This window comes from Mustela putorius, unplaced genomic scaffold (assembly GCF_011764305.1).
Source record: "Mustela putorius furo isolate JIRA1106 unplaced genomic scaffold, ASM1176430v1.1 tig00000174_pilon_pilon_pilon, whole genome shotgun sequence".
Classification (NCBI taxonomy): Eukaryota; Metazoa; Chordata; class Mammalia; order Carnivora; family Mustelidae; genus Mustela; species Mustela putorius.
The window spans coordinates 17,624,543-17,642,647 of NW_025421304.1; the positions used below are offsets into that span (position 1 = coordinate 17,624,543).

The 18,105-nt window shown below is 54.1% G+C and overlaps 1 protein-coding gene across 24 annotated transcripts in view; it reads left to right on the forward strand.

Moving 5' to 3' along the window:
• Nucleotides 1-18,105, forward strand: part of NLRC5 (NLR family CARD domain containing 5) — an 85,751-nt gene that overhangs the window by 33,674 nt on the left and 33,972 nt on the right. For 16 of the 24 annotated variants that reach the window (XR_006605579.1, XM_045076089.1, XM_045076085.1 and 13 more), the window contains 15 exons: nucleotides 1,746-1,814; nucleotides 2,701-4,375; nucleotides 5,448-5,531; nucleotides 5,679-5,762; nucleotides 7,132-7,215; nucleotides 7,334-7,423; nucleotides 8,046-8,105; nucleotides 9,573-9,638; nucleotides 10,052-10,210; nucleotides 12,209-12,292; nucleotides 13,175-13,264; nucleotides 15,277-15,345; nucleotides 15,896-15,964; nucleotides 16,739-16,897; nucleotides 17,331-17,414. Coding sequence is in view for 23 of the 24 variants with exons in the window: in XM_045076089.1 (XP_044932024.1) it covers nucleotides 1,746-1,814; nucleotides 2,701-4,375; nucleotides 5,448-5,531; nucleotides 5,679-5,762; nucleotides 7,132-7,215; nucleotides 7,334-7,423; nucleotides 8,046-8,105; nucleotides 9,573-9,638; nucleotides 10,052-10,210; nucleotides 12,209-12,292; nucleotides 13,175-13,264; nucleotides 15,277-15,345; nucleotides 15,896-15,964; nucleotides 16,739-16,897; nucleotides 17,331-17,414 (2,926 nt within the window). In the remaining variant the exon portion in view is untranslated. Of the gene's footprint in view, nucleotides 1-1,442; nucleotides 1,561-1,745; nucleotides 1,815-2,700; nucleotides 4,376-5,447; nucleotides 5,532-5,678; nucleotides 5,763-7,131; nucleotides 7,216-7,333; nucleotides 7,424-8,045; nucleotides 8,106-9,572; nucleotides 9,639-10,051; nucleotides 10,211-12,208; nucleotides 12,293-13,174; nucleotides 13,265-15,276; nucleotides 15,346-15,895; nucleotides 15,965-16,738; nucleotides 16,898-17,330; nucleotides 17,415-18,105 lie in introns of those variants that run through there. The other 8 variants (XM_045076096.1, XM_045076104.1, XM_045076105.1 and 5 more) reach the window with 5 other exon arrangements.

An 18,105-nucleotide genomic window follows, 5' to 3' on the forward strand; every position in this document is an offset into this window, starting at 1 on the left:
GATTGTTTGGGGTAAGATTATGTTTTGTAGTTGTTGTTTTTTTTAAGATTTTATTTATTTGACAGAGAAAGAGAGATCAGAGGTAGGTAGAGAGTCAGGCAAAGAGAGAGAGGGGGAAGCAGGCTCCCTGCTAAGCAGGCTCCCAGCCTCTTCGGAAAGGCTAAGCAGGGAGCCTGATGCGGGGCTTGATCCCAGGACCCTGAGATCATGACGTGAGCCGAAGGCAGAGGCTTAACCCACTGAGCCACACAGGCCTCCCAGTGTTTTGTAGTTTTCATCATGCACGTTTTCCACCTTCTTGGTTAATGTTTAAACATTTTATTCTTTTGATGCTTTCGTAAAGGGAATTATTTTTGTAATTTCCCTTTTAGGTTGTTCATCTGTGCAGAAATGCAGCTCATTTTTATATGTCAACTTTGTATTCCTGCTACTTTGCTGAATTCATTGATTAGTTCCAAAAGATCCTTTTGTGGAGTTTTTAAGGTTCTCTACATATATGACCCTATCCTCTGCAAACAGGTTTTACTTCTTCCTTTCCAATTTAGATGTCTTTTATGACTTTTTCTTGCCTAATTACTCTGGCTAGGACTTCTAGTACTATGTTGAATAGAGGTGGTGAAAGCCTTTACCCCTGCCTTATTCCCGATCTTAAAGGGAAAGCTTTCCATCTTTCACCATTGTGTCTCAGGATGGCTGTGCACTCAGAACCTTTATTTCTATGGGAAGTATGGGCTTTTTACCATAGCTGTGCATGGCAGTAACATCAACAGGCTTCAACAGAAAACATCCACCCCATAATCCCAGCTCCCCAGCAGATCAAAACCATTTAGTCCTGGTCCCTTCTGGCCGGTACCTATACCATTGAGCTGGTATAATTATCACATAGTTGTGACCAGACCTGAATGATGCTTAGCCAGTGGGTCCTTTATTAAGAGAGGACTTGGGGAATATTAAAATACCCTCAAACTGGTTCCAGTCCCTCTCAGGGGTCCCCAAATCTCCCTGCAGCCCAGCACTTTTACAGCCAACACCTATCAGGGAGAGGGTCCTGCCCAGGGGCTTCTCTGGTCACTGATGCCCGGCTGGGGGAGTATCCCACTTTACTTCTTCACATTTTTCCCTAAATCCTCTTTCCTCTCTTCTTCCCCTCTGTTCTCTCTCCCCTTCCTTCTTGTTTTCCTTCTTCCTCTTCTCCTTTCCCAGACTCTTCGGTAAGGCACTAAAGTATCTCTTAGGAATCCACAAAACAGTGAAGAATCTGAGAAACCAGTAAGGGAAGTGAGGAAACATGAGAGATGTGAAGTAAGGGTGATGAAACACACTGACCCCAGGGGGAGGGCGCAGAACTGGCCTAGTCCATTGAAAACCCCACTTTTCTAACCAGCAGTGGCCTCGACAAGACCTGCATCTTTCCCAAGCCATTCAATGGCCAAGGCTGAGTGTTTCTGAGGCTGCTGGCTGTGGGCCCAGCTTCCCGCATCCTGGCCTGGGAGATCAGCCATCCCAGAGCCTCCGAGTCTGTCACCCAGGCCTGGGACCCCCTTCTGCCAACAGAAACTGGTGATGATTCAACCTCTACCCGCGGCCTGCCTTTGCCTTTGCCCTTGCCCAGGCCTGCCTTGGCCACTGCCTTTGCAGTGACACTTGTCTGTCTGTTTGTGACCTGGAGCTCCCCAAAGGTGCTTGGTGACCCCTCAACTCAGGCCCCCAGACTTCACCCCTTACTCTTCTCTCATTCTTTCCAGGCCTCAAGCGGCCTTATCAGAGCTGTGGGTCCTCACCACGCCCGAAGCAGTGCAAGAAGCAGCAGCTAGGTGGGTACCAAGGTGGGGAAGGATCCAGACATCAGGACCTGCCCTGGGGCCAGGACACAGATCCTGGACTCTGTGCCCCGCTGATAAGCTCCCAGGAGCCCAACAACTCTGGTCTTCCTTCCAACAGAGATAGACTGGACGTCCTGGGTGGACAGGGGAGAGGTGACCAGTATGACCTCAGACTTGGGGCCTTATTGGCCAGTTTAGAGATGGGCAGAATACCAGGGAGATTTTCCCCCACCACAAGGCATGGGAGCTGCTGAGGACCGGCCAGGCCAGAGGGAGTAGAGTAGACGGAACTTCTCTCACTTTCCACCCATTGGCCAAAAGAATCCTTGTTCTCAACCAGCTGTCCCCAGCATCCCCTGACAGTGGCCCCAGTTCTTCCCCTGGGCCACCCAAGTTTTCCCGGGGATCCAACAATTAAAAAGTCAGTGCCCGGCATAGTAAGGGCCCAGCTTCCAGTTCTGACTGGCGAGTGCCTAGGCCTACAGGTGACTAGCCCTCACCCCTGGGGAATTGCAAAACTGAAATATTGGGTGGGGAAGAGGCTACTCAGATACAGAAGATGTTGCAATGGGAGGCCCCCCTTCCCCTCCCCCATCTCACCAACAACTTTACACCATCTATATTGTTGCAAAACAAACAGAGCCATGATCTGCGCTCCCCCAGCCGGACTTCTCCATTTGAATGGCCCCCAGAATCAAGGCTTCTGTAGAACTAGGAACCAGGGACTGGGGAACCAGTTCCTTCTAGGAATTGTGTGCTCTTGCCAATCCCCATGCCCTTGCACACACAGCTGAGGCTCCAGGCTCCCAACAGCCAGTGCTGGGGTGAGGGGATCTGGGGGTGGGAGGCCACTCATGCCTTGCCCTGCCCCCTGCAGAGTTGGCCCAGAGGTACCTGAAGCTACTGAAGACCTCCACCCAGCAACGCTATGGCAGTAAGATCCCTGGGCCAGGGCAACCCCTAGCCTTCCACCAGGCCTACATCCCCCCAATCTTGCAGTGGAGCCGGACCCCGACACCCTTCCGCACCCAGGAGGGGATGGCACCGGGGGATCCCAAGGCAGAAGATGGTGCGGACGTGAGCATCCGGGACCTCTTCAGCACCAGGGCCGACAAGGGCCCGAGGGTGACGGTGCTCCTGGGGAAGGCGGGCATGGGCAAGACCACCCTGGCCCACCGGCTCTGCCAGAGGTGGGCTGACGGCCAGCTGGACCGCTTCCAGGCCCTGTTTCTTTTTGAGTTCCGCCAGCTCAACCTGATCACACGTCTCCTGACGCTGCCCCAGCTCCTTTTCGACCTGTACCTGAGCCCTGAGGCAGGCTCCGACCTGGTCTTCCAGTACCTGGAAGAGAATGCTAATGGAGTCCTGCTCATCTTTGATGGGCTGGACCAGGCCCTGCATCCCCGCTCCAGCAGAGGGCAGGCAGGTCCTGAGGACCCAAGTCCGGCCCTTGACCTCTTCTCCAGCCTCTGCCGGGGGACCCTGCTGCCCGGCTGCTGGGTATTGGCCACCTCCCGCCCAGGGAAGCTGCCCAACTGCCTGCCTACAGAGGCAGCCACAGTCCACATGTGGGGCTTTGATAGGCCGCGGGTGGAGGAGTACGTGGGCCGCTTCTTCCCGGACCAGCCGGGGCAGGAGGCAGCCCTGGCGGAGCTGCGGGGCAGCAGACACCTCCAGAGCTTGTGTGCCGTGCCTGCGCTCTGCCAGGTCACCTGCCTCTGCCTTCTCCGTCTGCTCCCGGGCAGCCCCCCAGGCCAGTCTGCGGCCCTCCTGCCCACCGTGACTCAGAACTACGTGCAGATGCTGTCCACCCTCGGCCCCCGTGGGTACCTGCCTCCCGAGGCCCTGCTGGAGCTCAGTGAGGTGGCCCTGATCGGCCTGCAGACCGGGAAGGTCATCTTCTCTGTAGGAGACATCCGCCCACCCACAATGGCCTTTGCGGCTGCCCTCAGTTTGCTGACCTCCTTCTGCATCTGCACTGGCCCGGGGCACCGGGACACAGGCTACGCCTTCACCCACCTCAGCCTACAGGAGTTTTTTGCTGCCTTGTACCTGATGACCAGCCCCAAGGTGGACGGAAATGCACTTGCCAGCCACATCACTCTCAGTTCTCGCTGGGTGCTGCGGACCAAAGCTAGGCCTGGCCTCTTAGACTACCTCCCCACCTTCCTGGCGGGGCTAGCGTCCCGTGCCTGCCGACCCTTCCTCAGCCTCGTGGCCCAGCGGGACGAGATGTGGGTGAGTGCCAGGCAGGCCGTGGTGATGCAAGCCTTGAGGAAGTTGGCCGCCCGCAGGCTCACGGGGCCGAAGATTGTGACGCTCTGTCACTGCGTGGGTGAGACCCAGGAGCCTGAGCTGGCCAGTCTCATGGCCCAGAGTCTCCCCTGTCACCTGTCCTTCCACAATTTCCCACTGACCTACGCTGACCTGGCTGCCCTGACCAGCATCTTGGTGCACAGGAACGCCCCCATCCACCTAGATTTTGAGGGCTGCCCTCTGGAGCCCCACTGCCCTGAGGCCCTGGTGGGCTGTGAGCAGGTCGAAAATCTCAGGTGAGAGTAGGATCAGGGGAGGACGGGGGAGGCCCTGGGAGGGACCTGGGCTTCGGGAGAGTGGAGTTGGTCAGACCCTTGCCAGGGGAGGCTGGGCGTAGATCTTGAACGTGAGGACAGAGTCCAAACTGCCCCTCGACCCGAGAGCCGGTGCAGAAGCTCCCTTCCTTCTGAGACCTTAGGGTGCAGGTGTCCTTGCGTTGGCTGGGAATCTGCTGACTCTCCCTGTCCCTCTCAGCCGTAGACTGGAGCCTCTGACTCCAGAGGTGGTCTGACTTTGGGCAGGTTACTTAACCTCGCAGCCTGAGTTTCTTTGTCCCTAAAATGAATCAGTAATAATACCAACTCCATGAGGAGAGTTGTGAGAGTTGTGAGTTATTGTGAGAGCCTGGTAAGAGATTGCTGGGAACACCCTCCTTAGCAAGCGCCTAGTGCACAGCAAAGGCTCAGTATGTGTAGCACGATTGAGAGAAAAGGTGAAGCCCAGAGAACCCAGTCCCCTGCCCCCCAGTACAGTGAGTGAAGTAATGTTGAATTTTGTGGAATGCTCAGAGGTAAGCGGTCCAGGTCTCTAAGCTGGCTGAGCTCCATGTGGTCATGCAGGGACCCAGGCCCCTCCCCCTGATGCTCCATCATCCCCTTGGGCATCTAGATCTGCATGGTCAAACCCGGGTCATGGGCATCTCAGCTCCGGCTTCAGGGAAGGGAAGGGAGCGTGCATTAGATACACCCAGTTTGTCAAAGCCCACACACATGGAGATGGGACACGTCCCTTTGGCTCACCTTTCAGTGACGAGAACATATCTACATAGCCACTCTGAGCTGCATGGGAGGCTGGAAATGTGAGTGGGAAACTGTTCCCAGTTAGAGCTGCATCCGTGGAGAATGGGTTTCCGTGGGCAGTTAGCAGTCTTTGCCATACTACGTGTTTCTTATTTCTACAAACAACAGCTCCTGCTACTACTATTAATGTCACCATTCAGTTCCATCTGGCAGAGGAAGGGGTGGGAGTGATGGCTTCTAAGCCCTGCCCAGCACTGAGGCTCTGCCATCTTGCTTCTTCCTGTGGCAGCTTTAAGAGCAGGAAGTGTGGGGATGCTTTTGCCGAAGCCCTCTCCAGGAGCCTGCCGACAATGGGGAGCCTGAAGAAGCTGGGGTGAGCCAGGGCTTGGGTCCTAGAGGAATCCTCAGCTAGAAATGCCTGGAACTCTCCCCTCTCCCTTTGACCCCGCACAGGGCAGATTCCTGGCCTACCCCCCTTTCCCACCCCCATTCTTGCCCACCACGTTTGCTTACCCTGTAGGTTAGCAGGAAGTAAGATCACTGCCCAAGGCATCAGCCACCTGGTGCAGGCTCTACGCCTCTGTCCACAGCTGGAGGAGGTCAGGTGAGTGATTTCCAGGTAGACAATTTATTTCCCAGGTCCCTAGGCTCCCCACCCCCACCCCAGAGCCTATAATGAGTCCTGCATTTTCCATCAGGATTGGGCCTGTTTTTCAGTGAGACCCAGAGAGGGGAAGCTTTGGTCCAAAAACGGGGTGGGGATAGATCCAGACACAAGTCTCCCCAAAACCTTGGAGCACTGCTACCTTCATCTAATAGTTGGGGCTGTCTCGAAGGACCTTGAGTTTTGAGGCCCCCGTTCTCCTCTTTCTGTGACCTTGAGAGAAGGGATGGCCATGTGTAGGCAGGTGTCAGGCACAATGGGTCCACACAAGTGCATGAAACACACACATACCTTCACACTTGTGCACATGTGTGTTCACACGTGCACTCGTCTGCTCACTTAAATACATTCCCTTCACATGCACATTCATAGCTGTATACATACTTGTGCATACTTAGAACCACATACCATTTAGTTGCAACTTACATGCTAACTGATTACATCTGTGCAGATATAGTCCTGCCTTGTGTTTGTGATGAGTAGCCCAGGAGGGATGGGGCTGGGGAGCATTCTCAAGAGCTCATGGGCAGAACCACCACAAGCTTGTAAGGCAACTTTAGGAGATTTAGAAGGGCACCCTTTTGTCCAGACCCATGCAACCTGACACTAAGTCATCCCACTTACTGAGTGGAGTGTTAGCCGGACCACAGCTCCTATCCCCTCAACTGGGTGCCTTTCTGTGGGATCACTGGCTGGCAGGAGAAAATACAAAGATCACTGTTAATAATCAGGAGGAAAAAAGTGTCAACAGGTTCACATTCCTAAACCTTTGCACTAACCAGAGCAATCATGCACAAAAGGACCCTTGCACTTCTGTCCCTTTGGCTAGGAACTCAGGCAAGGCTGGATTGGAGACTCCATTTGATGGGGAATTTGAGGTCAGAAAGAAAGTGCTTGGCCTAAGGTTCTGGGTGAGTCAAGACCAAAGCTGGGGCTGGAAGCAGCATCTCCTGTATCCCAGTCTAGACTCCACTTATCACCCAGGAGCCAGGGGGCCCTGATAAACTCTGGCCTCAGGCACATCCCAGATGTAGCCCTAAGAGCAGTGTTCTGGATGTCCTCTTCCCACCTCATGAGGCCTTCACAGCCCGTTATCCCGATCTCTTGGGCCATTAGGCAGGAAGTCCCCCTTGGGGCTGAATAGGGACAGACGTGAGGACAGCAGAGGGCTTCTTCTAGCTGGGCCTACTGGGTACTGTGGAGGAGGTCACCAACATATTGTGGGCCTATGACTTGGGGCAGCCATGTCACCTGCCAACTGGGGCCCCCAAGTCCCCCAGCTCCATGGCTGAGGGGCGGGGGCTCTCAGCTTTCAGGATAACCAGCTCAAGGACTGGGCTGTGCTGAACATCGTGGAGGTACTTCCTTGTTTGCCGCAGCTTCGGAAGCTTGAGTAAGCAATCTTTCCAACCCCTGCCTGAGCCCCTCACTCCCGGCCTGGGAAAGCAAAGAAAGTCTGGGGCCCCTGGGATATAGGATCCGCTCCTGATACCCTCGCCACAATCTTGCAGCCTGAGCCGCAACAATGTCTCCGTGTCAACACTTCTCTGCTTGACAAAGGTAGCAGTCGAATGTCCTACTGTCAGGACCCTGCAGGTCAGGTGAGCAAAAGAGGTGGAATCTGGGCCTTCAGAGGCTTGAGAAAAGGGAGGAGAGTGTAGGGAGTGGGGAATGCAGCACCATGTCTGCAGTACGTATGTATGTGGGCCTGAATCCGTTTTATTCACTTCAAGATCTCCAGAGCCCAGCTCAGGACTGGCACCTGGTACCCAGTATATAGTGGCTGAGCGGAACGATGCATGGATAGATGGGCAGAGGGTTGAAAGAGTGGGTCAACACATCTAGGAAGCGGTAGTTTTAGCTGCGGAATCCTGAGCCGCGTGTCGCTCTCCATGGTGCTGAACGGAGTGGGTCAAGTGCCGTCGCTCCTTACCCTAAAATACAGTTAATTCCCACAAAAGCTCTTTGCATTCCTAATTTCAAAAGTCCTCTCTGTAAATATTGTTTTCCTGACCTTTAAAAATACTCTCTCGGATTTATCAAGCAACGACAGTCACAAATTTTACTTGTCTGATTTGGGGCATTTCTGCCAGTTGTTTCTCTGTTGGTTATAATAAAATAGACTTCCTCTGGATGTCTGGGGCTGCAAGGGGAGTGCAGGTAGTGGGCGATGTGCTGCTTTCCAGTCCACCGGTTTCATGGCTCAGTGTCTGACTCTTGCAGGGAGGCAGACCTCATCTTCCTTCTTTCACCGCCCACAAAGACTGCTGCAGAGCTTCAAGGGTAAGAACCTAGGGAGGCGGTGGGTCTGGGCTCATTCCAAGGTGCAATCTGGGCTCAACCATTGGCAGAGTAAGATGGCCAAAAGAGAGCCTGTGAAGATCTGGAATGTGGGGCTGCCCTGAGAAATACCTTTCTTCTCAAAGTTGACAAAGGACTTTACCTTCCTCTAGCATGTCTGGACCACATCTGGTCCCTGTGCTGGAGGGAGCATCCCCAGAAATCTCAGAGCAAGTCAAGCCCTTAGGGAAGGCATGACTATAGATTGGTGTTAGTATGTGGGAAAAGCTCTGGAAAATTCTTCCATCTAAAAAAAAGTGTGTGTGGGGGGGGAGAAATGGTGATACCCACATCTCAGAGTACTCTGAGGATGAAACGAATTAATATACCGAAAATGCTTAAAACACCGCTGACATCCTGGTGACACTCAGATGCCGGCTAATCCAGCTGTGCATGGATTCCAGTTTGGCTGGTCCTGCATGGGCAAAGAAAGTGAAGCAGCCGTTCCGTGAGAGAACGTTCCAACTGGACTTTCTCTCACTCCTTCTCGGCTGACCAAGACTCACAGACTTGGTATAAAGTATGTCCCTGGGCAAGTCCTTTCCCTGCTCCGAGCTTCCGTTTCCTCACCCATACAACAATCTAGTCAGACCAGTATCTTTTTCCCCTCTGGCTGTATGGAGCTGAGATGCCCAGTATGGTAGCCACTAGCCACATGTGGCTAATTAAGTATATATTAATTAAAATTAAGTTTTAAAAAATGAACATTTTAAGTTTATCAGCCACATTAGCTGCATTCCAGGGACTCAATGGCCGTGGAAGACTAGTGTCTCCCACAGTGGATGGCGCAGATCTAAAACATTCTCTTCATTGTGGAAAGTTCTGTCAGATGGTGCCAATCTAGAGGTCTATGAAAACCTGGCCAGTAACATGCCAGCTTGTCTGCAGCCCCCACTCGTCCCGTGGCCCAGTGGGAGAGAGCCTGGAGGTGGCACAGCCTGGACCCACACACAGTCCATGCTCCCAGCCATTAGAACCACAGGCGGCACGTGTAGAAATAGAGAGCTTCACAACATAGGAATAGCAACTTCTTTTTGCTGAGCTTCAATTCTGTGCCCGTTCTGGGTGCTTGGCCAAACATTGTCTCATTTTTAGTCCTTCAATCACTGTGTGTTAGTGTCATTCCATCTCGGGAAAGAGACCATAGAAGCTCCGATAGGGGAAGTGACTTGGCCAAGGCCACACAGCTCTGGCAGAGCCAGAATTTGAATAAAGTTTATTTGTCCTCAAACATTTTGCTCTGGCTGCTTTGCTGAATAGCACATTTAGCTCCTCCAAACAACCATCTCTGTTACTCATTCCCGGTGGGTGGTGCCCTGGGCTCTTCAGGTGCGGAACCCAAGACAAGAGGTTTGGCCCTTCAGGCCCTGGACTCTAAGGCGAGGCCACTGTTGGATTTGTTCTTGCCAGAGCGCCAGACCTGCAGGGAAATGCTGGCCAGAGGGAAGAGGCTCAGAGTAGAAGTCTGACACTCAGGTACCTCTGTGGGCTCCATTGCCTTAAGGGGAGGGATATGGTAGGGGGATGGGGGGGTGCCTTCCTAGGAGAGGTATAGCAGGGGCGAGGAGGCTAAAAGGAAAAACAGGCATGGGGCAGAGAAAGGACCTGAATAACCCATCCTGGCCTGAATAAGGAACTTCTGTCATAACGGCAATAATTACAACTAATTTAATGGGCCCTTGCTACACACTGGGCACTGTAGTATTTGATATCCTTTTCTCACTGTAATTCTTTTGAAAACCCTGCCAAGTATACTTTATTATTCCTATTTGATAGAGAAGGAAAGTGAGGTTAAGGGCTTTGTCTAAGGTTGCCCAGTTACTAAGAAGCAGGACCAGGATGAGACCCTGGTCTGACTGCCTCCTGACTCCTCTGGCTCCCACTCCCAGCAGTGGCCCTTGGGGCCGGAGGAGGTGTGGTGTTGCTTCTTGTCCTGAGCACCCCCGCATCCACCCTCACTCCAGGCTCCAGCAGTGTGAGCTCAGGTTCCATGAAGCACAGGAGCTCATAGCCCAGCTCCAGGAAGGCCCCCGCCTGGATGAAGTGGAGTGAGTATTACAGAAAGTGCTGGGGTGGGAGGTGGGTGGGGGGCAGGGCACTGTCTGAAGGGCCCCCACTTTGGGCGCGTGATGTAAGGAAGGGCATGCTGCCTCATTAAGAATCTGGGGAGGTGCGCCTGGGTGGCTCAGTGGGTTAAGCCTCTGCCTTCAGCTCAGGTCATGATATCAGGGTGCTGGGATTGAGCCCTGCATCAGGCTCTCTGCTTGGCGGGGAGCCTGCTTCCCCCTTTCTCTCTGCCTGGCTCTTTGCCTACTTGTGATCTCTCTTTCTGTCAAATAAATAAAATCTTAAAAAAAAGAACCTGGGGAACTCAGACCATCATGGCATCTACCACTGTTCAGCACTTGCCCTCGACCAGGCTTTTTTGCATATATCCTCTCATTTGATTTTACCGTCTCTGAGATGTGTAAGTATTATTACTATGCACACTTCATGGAGGAGGAAATTGAACTACACGGAGGCTAAGTTTGCTCAAGGTCACACAGCTAGGAAGAGTCCAGGCCAGGGTTCAAACTCAGACAGTCTGACTCCCACCAGCCTTGTCCTTGTAAGCGGTGTCATTGAGAGCTGCAAAGTAGAGACCTTATCACATGTGTCTTCCAAACCACAGCCCTCAGGGTCCCTTCCCCCGTCTTCCTCCCAGAGTACAGTGAGATCACCTTCCCTTTTGGGGCTGGAGAAGTTCTGTTAATGCCCAGCTCCTTTGAGAGTAGGGCTTGGGATTGGTAGAGGCCCTGTCATGTCCCCAGGACCGGGGACCCTTGCTAGGACTATGCCAGGAAATCAAATGGGCATGAGGGTGGAGTGATGGACTGCTGTGGTGTGAGGAGAGCAGCCCCAACCTAGGGAAGGATGAATGGGTGAGGACCTTGGTGACTAGAGCTTGAACCTTGACCTTGTCCCACTGAGAGAAGCAAGACAGGATTAGAAGTTTCTGCAAAACACAGGACATCACCAAGCCTGAGCCTCCCCCACACCTGCCCTGGTGCTCTCACCTGCAGTATGGCCTCATCACCCACCTGGCTAGCCAGACCAGACATCTCTTAGCTCCTGCACCCTCCCCCAGAGCCAGCCCATCCCACATCTACCCACCACTTACATAGCTCTCAACACCACCCTCTTTTCATCCACTTCCCCCATCCAAACCACTCTCACTCCTCACCCAGATGACCCATCAGCCTCCTCACTGGGTTCCCTGCTTCGACACTGGCCACTTCCATGTAGCAAAGAGTGACCTGCATTTCACTGCTCACTGCTGCCTGCCCCCCCTTTACGCCTTCCCACTGCTCGTGGTGAAGCCCAAATCCTAAAATCCTGTGTGATCCAAAACGCTGCCTCCAGCCCACCAAGCCCCATCTGACCCTGTCCTGTCACTGAGATCTTCAGTCCTACACAGTGCCTTCCTTTCAGCTCCTCCAGTGGGCTATGCCCCAGGACCTTTGAATGAGCTGCTCCCAATACCAGGAACATCTTTCCCCCATCTCTGTCCCACCCCTTACCTACTGAGCTCCTGGTGCTTCAAGCAAGTAGTTCCAACATCAGGGAATGTTTCCCTGATGCCCATGGTAGATCTGATGCCCCTAAAATCATGGAGTTTAACATAAGAAGCAATTACGCAGGTTGGAGCATAAAAAAGCAGCTGGGGTGGGGCCTTGAAATTAGGCTGCCTGGGTTCAAACCCCAGGTCCACCTTTCAGGAGGTGCTTTAACCTCTATCTACCTCGATTTGCTCATCACTAAGATGAGGATAGTAACAGGGCCTGCCCCACAGGGTCCTTATGAGGATGAAATGTCCAGTAATGGTAGAAGCAACTGGACCAGTCAGGACTCATCATACACAGCCTTGTGGTGTTTATCATTATTAGGACTCATTTACCAGAGTGCTGCTTTGCCTAAAGTCAAGGAGAGACTGTGCGAGTGCTAAGGCTGAAGGGGGGGGGGACCCCGCCCCAATGGCACAAGTCATGGGGACCCCTCTATCTCAGCCTTTCAGGAAACCAGCTGGACAATGAGGGCTGTCGACTGATGGCAGAGGCTGCCTCTCAGCTGCACATCGCCAGGAGTCTGGAGTGAGTCACCGGCGTCACTGCTGGGTTGTGGGGGGTGAGGGGAGCCCCAGAGAGAGCCCCAGCTAGACCCTGGCACCCCGGTCTGCACCTGCAGTGGCCAAAGATAGTGCTGCTCCACTGACCTGCTCTCCCCCAACACCAGCAAAGCTGGAGCGGAGTCTGCCCATGACTTGCCTTTGCCTCTGGCAGGAGCCCCTGTCTCGGTTCCAACAACTAAAACCCCCCAGCGTGTGTAGAGCGGGTTCCTCGTACTTCAATGGCTAGTGCTCTAGTTCATCCTTGCAACAGCCCTGGGGCGGGGTGGGTGTTGTACTGCGCGTTGCATTAGGGTTCGGGGTGGGTGGGTTTTAGGGTGTTGAAGTGGGAAGAGGTGTGTTAGGGTGGGGCTACGGTGCCAAATTAAGGGGTGGGTTGGGGTTTGGGTGGGGTGTGTTGAGATCTTAGCATGCAGCGTGGGTCGGGTAGGGGAATGGTGAGGTTGAGTAACATGGTTTGGGATCTTGCCTTAGGAGTTCAGCCCTGACTCTGTCCCTTAGTAGCCTCAACATCATTTAATGTCTCTGGGCCTCAGTTTCTCCATTTGTAAAATGGGATGAAAATGGTGGTGATTTTTCAGACCAGGAGGCAGACCTAGAGAGGTGAAAACAGTGAGTCTGCTCTTCCCACACAAGCTGTGGAACCTTGTTCTCTGAGTGGGACAGCGAGGTCCTGAAGCTCTTGGCTCATGCACATGGCCCAGGATCCTTCAAGATACCCTGGTTAAGGACCCAGGACATCCCAAGAGTGGCAGCAAGTTACTGTGCCAGGAGGAGGGGACTGGAGCCTTCTAGGCCTGAGGACTTGAGCTGCCTGCTGACTGCCACCTCCCCCTCCTCTCCACAGCCTCAGCGACAACGGGCTCTCTGTGGATGGGGTATACTGTGTGCTGAGTGCGGTGAGCATGTGCCGGACTCTGGCAGAGCTACACATCAGGTAGGACCTCCCAGTGGACCCCAGTCACCCACTCCTCCCTCCAGCCTGGAGCTCCGGGGCTCTCCCAACATCCTCTTGAAGACCTTAGCATTCTTTCCGGGCCCAGGCCTTTGGGACCTGGAGGAGATGCTGCTGGTGCCCCACCACACCCTCTTTTCCCAGCTGCTATGAATTGGCTGCTTACAGCTTAGACCTTCTCCAGAAAACTACCTCAGGCTAATAGGAGCCACGGATGACACCTGGCCGGTCGTCCTCCCAGTTCCCCCAACCAGGAGTGGCCAATGACAGAGCCAGGGCCATCACTCCCTAGCCCCCTTGCCGTAGGTGGGACAAACCTTTGGTGCCCTTTACGCTCCAGAGCTCCCTGTGGGATCAGGCTGAGGACCTGCTCTGTTCTGCTTCCCTTGGTCCCTTCCCAGCTTCTCCTGAGAGCAGGCCCCCAGGACATCACAGACAGAAGTGATCAGGTGAGGCTCGGCCCTCTACCCCATTGGGAGGCTCAGGCTCTGCTTCTAGGAAACCTGACCCGAGGCAGTGCCCAGCCTTACCTTATTTCTGTAAGTCTCCGGATTCAGTCTGGGGAGCTGAGGCCAGGTGCTATATTACTGTCAATGCAATCCCCACCCCGAGGGGCTCTAACCGAGTAGGGTGGTCCCTGCTTTAAACGCCCCTTGAAGGAGGAGAGAGACACCGATTAACCCAAAAGAGAGATGAGCGGACCTTGATTCACCGTAGGTAATGATCCAATAAAGGATCCTCACCTCGTTCCAAATGGTGCTCCGTTCATTTCTAGGGATTTACACTAAAGAAATCAACTGGGGCAAACACATTTAGATACAGGAATGTTCGCCACAGTGTTGTTTATAATAGGGGACAATGAACATGCCTTAAATATGTAGCCATTGGGTAGGAGATAAGTAAACTGAGTTACCTTCAGAGAGAAAAAATCAATGAAAAATGATGATATAGGTACAGTCTTAGTCTAGAGGGATGACTGTAATATAACTTTAATTCACCATTTCTATAGTAAAGCTTCTGAAACATACTCGAAAGGTAGGGAGAATGGCAAACACTCCAGCTCCCACCAATAATTATCAACGTTTTTGTCACCCGTATTTCACCTATCCCTTGAAAAATTACGTTTTAAATAAGAATCTGTCCTTTAATCCTATTGATTAAGAAGAAAAAAAGGAAGAGCATTCATTGCATTTTAAAAACAAAAGACTTTAAGCCCCCATTCCCAAATGTTATCCGCAGAAGAGGTGGTGGGTGATTTTTCTTGATTTTCTTCTTTCTTTTATTTGAAAGTTCTCCACACGGAAGAAGTATGAGCTCTGCAATGAGTAATGTGTATTTAGAGGCGCTTGGGTGGCTCAGTGGGTTAAGCCTCTGCCTTCAGCTCAGGTCATGATCCCAGGGTCCTGGGATCAAGCCCTGCATCAGGGTCCCTGCTCAGCGTGGAGTCTGCTTCTTCTTCTCCCTTTGCCCCTCCCCCTTCTTGTGTTCTTTCTCACTGTCTCGCAAGTAAACACATAAAATCTTTAAAAAGGAAGGGAGGAAGGAAGGAAGGAAGGAAAGAAAGAAATGTGTATTTAACAGTCCGTTTACACAGTCAAGTTTAGAGATGCTCCTGCTGTACGTTACAACCCCCTGTGCACTGTCAGCACCTGTCCTGGAGCTGGCAGTGACCTCTGGCAGTGACCTCCCTGTGCTGGGTTGAGTGCCTTCACCTGAGGAGGAGAGGAGGGTTTCAGCCTGAGGCAGAGAAAAGGCAGAACTGAAGTTTTCTCTCAAGGGCTTTCCAGGAAACGAGGGCTGGTAAGTTTGCAAAATCTCTGTGGTAGAAAGATTCCAGGTGCCCAGAAGCTCAGGAAGTCACTGCAGAGTCAGGGGAGATGGCCTCAGCTAGAGGCCCGGGAATGGCGCCTTTGAGGTCCCTCTCGGCCGGGTTAGAAAATGGCCCCAGGACCCCCCTCAGCCTCTTGTCTCCTTCCTGTCTTCTCTCTCGGCAGCCTGCTGCACAAAACTGTGGTCTTCACGTTTGCCCCAGAGCAGGAGGAGCAGAAGGGGAGCTGGGACAGGTAGCGCCCCACATCATCCGGGCCCTGTCCTGAGCCAGGCCCAGACCCTCCCCGACCTCCACCTCTGGACAGCATCACTCAGCTCACAGGGGACCGAGACAGACTCACAAAGGAGCAGGAAGCCAGCAGGCTTGGCAAGGGACGCAGCCCAGAGGAGGGGAATGTCAGAGGAACGACTGCCCCCCCCATTTCCCTGTGACCCGGAATGGCCTCCTGGGGTGAGGGTGGGGTAGCCAGGGAGCCTTTTCCCCAGACACGGAGGCCCTCGGGCATAAACCCTAAGGATTTGCAGATCGCTTGGCCAGTAGCTCTGATTTTCGTCAGGACCTTCTGGCTCCCTCTGGCCCATGCCGTGTTAAAGCCATGTCCATACCTTGTCCCAGCGAGAGGCTGCGAGATTTATCCCGGGTCACACAGCCAGGATGCCTAGAAGCCCCGGGGGAAGCAGGGTCTCCAGGCCTCGGGTGGAGACTGAACGGTGGGTGGTAAGGCTGAGGCCGGAGACTGGCTCAGAGTGTGCTCAGCCCTGCCGTGGTATGTGTCCCTCTAGGACTGTGCTGCCGGTCAGCCTGACGTGCCAGATGCCCTCTGAGCTGCCCCCGCGCCCCGCAGCAATCAGGTACAGAGATGGCCTTCCTCTGCTCAAAGCCCCTCACAGGCCTCCAGCCCCCAGGCCTCCCTGGAGGACACAACCTGCCTGTCCAGGAGTTGTGGCCTGGCTTCCCTGCCTGCCACCTTCCCCACCTGGGGCCCCCCACTTGTCTTAGCTCCCCTGGCCTCCAGCAGCTGATGGGTGGTGGGGACTCTGGATGGAGAGAATGGGGACATGTGTCACCTGCTTTCCTCATCCTGGGGCTGAGTTCAGCCCCTATAGGGCTCCTGTCCATGTTCTGGCTTCTCACTTATTCTGTGTCCATCTAAGTCTCTCTGTCTGTCTGTCTCTGTTGTTCCTTATTTCTCTTGTATTTTCTGTTTCTCTGTCTTTGCTTGCTGCCCCTTCTGTCATTGTCTGTCTGTCCTCCCCTGGTGCTGTGTGTGCAGGTGTGTGTGCATGTGTGTAGGTGTGCACATGTGTAGGTACCCTTGTGTACATGTGTGTAGGTGTGTGTGCATGTGTGTGTAGGTGTGTGTTTGCAGATGCATGTGTAGGTGCATGTGTGTAGGTGCATGTGTGCATGTAGGTGCACATCCCTATGTATGCCTGCATGCATAAGCACACGAGCTTGTGTGCGTGTCCGTGTGTCTGCAGCCATCTCCACTGTCTCTCATCTCGGTGTCTCTCCATCTTGGTCTCCCTGTGTCTCTGACTGGCCCTCGGCTGCCTGTGTAGTCTTAGGTGTGTGCTGGTGAGTCTCTGTCTCTCTGGATGCCAGACGCGTCCCTCTTCTTCCAGCCTCTCTGCCTGCATGCCTGGGGGCGGTGGCCGCTGTTGTCTCTGTCCTGAGGGGCCGCCCTTCCTCCTCTGCAGGCTGACACACTGCGGCTTGCAGGCCAAGCACCTAGAGCAGCTCTGCAGGGCGCTGAGAGGAAGCTGCCACCTCGGTCAGCTGGAGTGAGTGGCGGTGGCTGGGGGGTGGGGTGGGGGTGGGGCTCACAGGCAGCAGGTGTTTGCCTGAGTGGTTTTGTTTTGACTTTTTTAAGATTGTGATCAGCGGTGTTTCCCTGCTGCAATCAGGAACCCCTAAGGGAGTCCGGGCAGGGTTGTAGCCCTTCCCCCTAAAACATAGGTCCCGACATATGACCCCCTCTAAAGCCCCTCCCTGACCCCCAAGGGTCACGAGCCTCAGGATGGAAGTTGGGTAGGAAGGAAACTCCAGCAGACGGGGGAGGGGGGGGCATCTGCTGAGACCTGGCCTGGTCGCCCAGGGCCCTGTGCCAGTTTCAGGAGAAGCAGAGTGACTGAGCCACAGAGGTGGAGACGCAGAGCTCCTGCGGCCGGGTGTGCCCACCCGCCCCTAACCTGCTTTCGCTGTTGCCCCTCCCAGCTTCTCAGGCAACGCTCTGGGAGACGAAGGTGTGGCCCAGCTGGCTCAGCTCCTCCCAGGGCTGGGAGCTCTGCAGTCCTTGGAGTAAGTAGCCAACTAGACGAAGCCTCTAGGCTTGTCCTCATCCCGAGGAGGGTGTGTGTGTGTGTGTGTGTGTGTGTGTGTGTGTCCTTCTGTGTCCAGTCTCATTCCTTCCTGGGGGTTTTGTAAAGACTGAATCAGAAAACACACGTCAATCACCCAGTCCCGTCCCTGGCACATGGGACGTGCACACAGAGGGTAGTTCACTGTCCCGAGTCTCAGGAAGAGAGACTGGCCTCTGGGACTCAGGGATCCAGCTGCCGATCTAAGGTTGTACTTCTTGAACCTGACTTTGTGGCTCTGCACAGGCTCTCTGGGAGGCCCAGGCCACCTGGGACCATGCGAGCTTGGGTGGGAAGCATTAGCTAACGGTTAGTTAACTACCCAAATGACTGGGAGCCCTTCTGGGCCTGGGTGGCTGGGAGGGGCTGTTGCTAGGCTACAGGCTGGCTGGGGAGGATGTGTACCAGACAGGACGCCCCGGCAGGATGCCCAGTGCAGCTGAGAGCAGAGAGGGGGGAGATGTTCAGTGCAGGCGGGAAAGCCCTGGGAGGTGACCAGTAGCCTCCAGACTTTGCCTGCAACAGATCAGAGTTTCCGGATTCTAGAAGGCCCCTGTGTTTTGGGCTCCCACATATCCTTCTCCTCCTCCTAAGTTCTTCGGGGCTAAAGTGAGAGGAGAGAGCTCGCACCT